This window comes from Parasteatoda tepidariorum, chromosome 10, assembly GCF_982258835.1.
Source record: "Parasteatoda tepidariorum strain Cologne lab strain chromosome 10, Ptep-v5.0, whole genome shotgun sequence".
Taxonomy (NCBI): domain Eukaryota; kingdom Metazoa; phylum Arthropoda; class Arachnida; order Araneae; family Theridiidae; genus Parasteatoda; species Parasteatoda tepidariorum.
The window spans coordinates 55,737,039-55,740,387 of record NC_141764.1 but is presented as its reverse complement, the minus strand read 5'-3'; the positions used below and the strand labels follow the sequence as shown (position 1 = coordinate 55,740,387).

At 35.8% G+C, this 3,349-nt stretch overlaps 1 protein-coding gene across 1 annotated transcript; it reads right to left on the bottom strand.

Annotated features, from left to right (window-relative positions):
* Positions 1 to 1,860: 1,860 nt before the first annotated feature.
* LOC147802938 (uncharacterized) lies at positions 1,861 to 2,358 on the bottom strand. The gene has a single exon (XM_087152778.1). The coding sequence runs from the start codon at positions 2,356 to 2,358 to the stop codon at positions 1,861 to 1,863; it is 498 nt and encodes a 165-aa protein (XP_087008904.1).
* Positions 2,359 to 3,349: the final 991 nt, after the last annotated feature.

The following is a 3,349-nucleotide window of genomic DNA, read 5'->3' as shown; positions in this document are numbered from 1 at the left end:
CTACAAAAAAGCACACACGCAATGACCGAGAAGGGCAATTCGGGTAAAATGCATTACCACGCGCTATGGAGAGGTCGTGAGAAACTTACTCCGTTAACAAAGGAAGGAGCAGTCATATGAATAAAACAAGATTCCAGGGCATCAAGATGAGCAATAATGTGCAACAATTGGTGATTTATCACACGCTAGTTATCCCAGGAAGCTGAGGCTGTAACATATTGCGTGATTAAAATTTGTTTAAATTATTTGATTAAGATTAATTCCTAATCAAGGACTATCTTGCCGCTTTAGTAGTTTCTTGGGATTATTTATTTAATTAGTTATCAATATGGTTATTTATTAACATATTTATGCCCAAGATTCCAACAATGTACAGCAGTTAATGATTTCTCGTATTCTTGGTAACGGATAGCAGTTTATTTCGTCCGTTGTAAAGAATACTAGAGGTAGTTCTGGAGTAAACAGTTAGGTCCGCCTTTTCTCTAAGCGTATATGCAACAAATTTGACGTGGATCGGTTCAGAATTGCGGATGTATATAAGGTGCAAGCAACACACATATATAAACATACTGCTTCATTTATATAGACTGGCTAAATGCCTTTTCTTCGTACTGGCAATGGCAAAATCAGCAATGAACCAGTATTGATCAAAACTACAAAATCATGGACAAAACTAAAAGACATATACTTTTACAATATGTTTTTTTTTTTTTTTGCAATGAAAATCTAGTTTACCTCATCAGAAACCCCACACCAATTGTAATCTTCATTTTGAAGAAATTCAAAGAATTTATTTCTCCCAGAAAATAACATACTTCTTTTTTTTCTTTTTTCTTTTATTTTTAGAAATTTGGTGATGAAGCGATCAATTAAGAATGTTCGATAGCCATTAATTTTAAAACTCCTTTTTTGTATCAACAAAATGATTCTTCTGTCACTAGAAATACTTTTTGACATAGCGCACATCTTAAATGTATTTAATGTATCTAGTCGGAAGCTAAAATAAACTTTGACAATCTTAATTAAATAATATTAACAATATATCTGCGTCTTGGTTTAAAAATCTCTACTTGCAAGTATGTACTTTTTGCCACGGTAAATGTTATGGTTTAGATCATTGCAATTGATTTCTTCAGGTAATAGTTTAGAATTAAATTTACTTTTCAATTTGCTTCATATACACTGCTGGCCACCCAAATTGCAACACCAAGAAAGACAAGCGATATCACAACACAATTTATTTTGTAGATAAAATGTTCAAACAGTAATCAAATGATTAAATTTATAGACTTCTGTAAAGTGTGGTTCCAGCCAAAATCAGTAGCCAGAGTAGCCGCCATTGTTGGAGATCACCGCTGCCACACGCATCGGCATTGATTCAAAGAGAGTTTGGACGTGTTCTTGAGGGAAAAGCAAATCAAGCAGCTTCCACACGTTGACAAAGTTGATCTGGTGTGGCAGCTGGGGATGTAATCTGGATCAATCATTGAGCAATCATGGACCACATGTTTTCAATCGGTGAAGGATCCGGAGAGCGATCTGGCCAGGGAAGCAATTCAATCTGGCGAACGACGAAGAACCCTTGGGCAATGCGTGCCACGTGTGGCCGCACATTATCCTGCTGAAATATGGCTGTAGGCAAGCTCTGAAGGTAAGGAAGGACAGCTGGCTCCAGCACCTCGGAGATGTAGCGCTGGCTGCTTAAAATACCAGCAATGAGTACTAGAAGAGTGCGAGAGTGATATCCAATACCACACATATCATAATACCCTGTGCAGGGCCAGTGTGGCGGTGCATAACGCAGCTGTTCAGCATCCTCTCTCCACGGTGTCTCCAGACTCAAATGCGACCATCGTGGTGTTACAGACAGAAGAGTGACTCGTCAGTAAAGACAACTTCATTCCATTCTGTCGTCCACATCATTCTTTCATCGCACCATTGGCTGCGGAGACGTCTATGGTTCTGCGTCAAGGGTAGACGAAGCGATGGACGTCTTGCGGACAGACTACTCTTATGTAAACGGCGTCGAATGGTACGCGCAGATACTGGATGATGCGTTACAGACTGAATGTGCTGTGCTATGGTTTGTGATGTGACTGAGCGATCAGTCACTGCCATGCACACAATTCGCCTGTCAGCGCGTGAAGTGGTGCACTGAGGTGGATGCAATCGAACTCGTCGGTCCGTCGTACCCTCCTGCATCCAACGATCACATATCCACATTACAGTTGCTTGGTTTCGTTCAACACGACTACTGATTTCCCTGAAAGATAGTCCACTATCTCGGTAGGCCACTATCCTTCCTTTGTCGAACTCGGTTACTTGATCAAAAGATGATCGCTGTTTTCTACGAGGCATAATTGATCGTTTTTTGAAAAAATCACAAGAAAAACATATTTGACGAACTTAAAATCGTCGAAATCTCCAAGCCTTAAATAGCGCATTGAAGTGGAGCCACGGGCGCGCGTAATGTACGTTTCTTCAGGGTGTTACATTTACAGTGACCAGCAGTGTATTTTAACAAGCTAAAAAAATTTTTATGTGACGCCATTTTAATTATCTTTCTACTTCAAAAAAAAGCTATTTTGTGCAGGAAAGAAAATTTAAAAAAATTCTATTCTTTAAATACTGCCCTGAAATACATTTTATATAAATGAAAAAAAATGGGAAACTTATGCACTGCTATAAAGTTTCCCATTTTGATTTTGAGCAGTAAGTTTTAATAACTTCTCTTTTTTTGGGGAATTTATGCTTAAAATTTCCTAGAAATATAAATATAGCGACGTGTGTTAACAAAATACTTATTGCATTAACCTTTCGCAAAATAAATTAAATTTGGTATTTTTTAAAAAATATTTAGCTTAAAAATCATTTTTGCATTCGAATTTCAGACGAAAATCTCTAACTATTTTGAATGTTTTCTTCAACAGAAAAAATATTTCTTCGAAAACAATATTTTTTTTTATTCGAAAATTTAATCTGATATTCTACTAAATCTGATATTTGGAGGGAAAAAAATTTAGCTTTATTATTTGAGCTATTCATAAAGTTGTACAATCAAAAAGATCTAAACATAAGTAAAAGGAAAACCTAAAAAAAATGTGATATATGACATACAGAAACGTGACACTTATATTTTATTATGTTTTTGTAAAATAATGTTTATGCGATCAGAGTAATCCGAAACTTTCTGCTCTAAGATTTAGAAAATATGAAGTCATTTAAATATTCTTTTATAAAATATTTTGAATGAAAATTTCCTTTGTGAAATAAAACAGTAAATATCGAAATACTTAGAGTAAAATATTAACACTAACTTACAAAATATTATTCCAGAACACGTTTTCTT

Excerpts from the sequence above, each read along its gene's own strand:
- LOC147802938 (XM_087152778.1), bottom strand. The coding sequence starts at position 2,358 with ATGCCTCGTAGAAAACAGCGATCATCTTTTGATCAAGTAACCGAGTTC.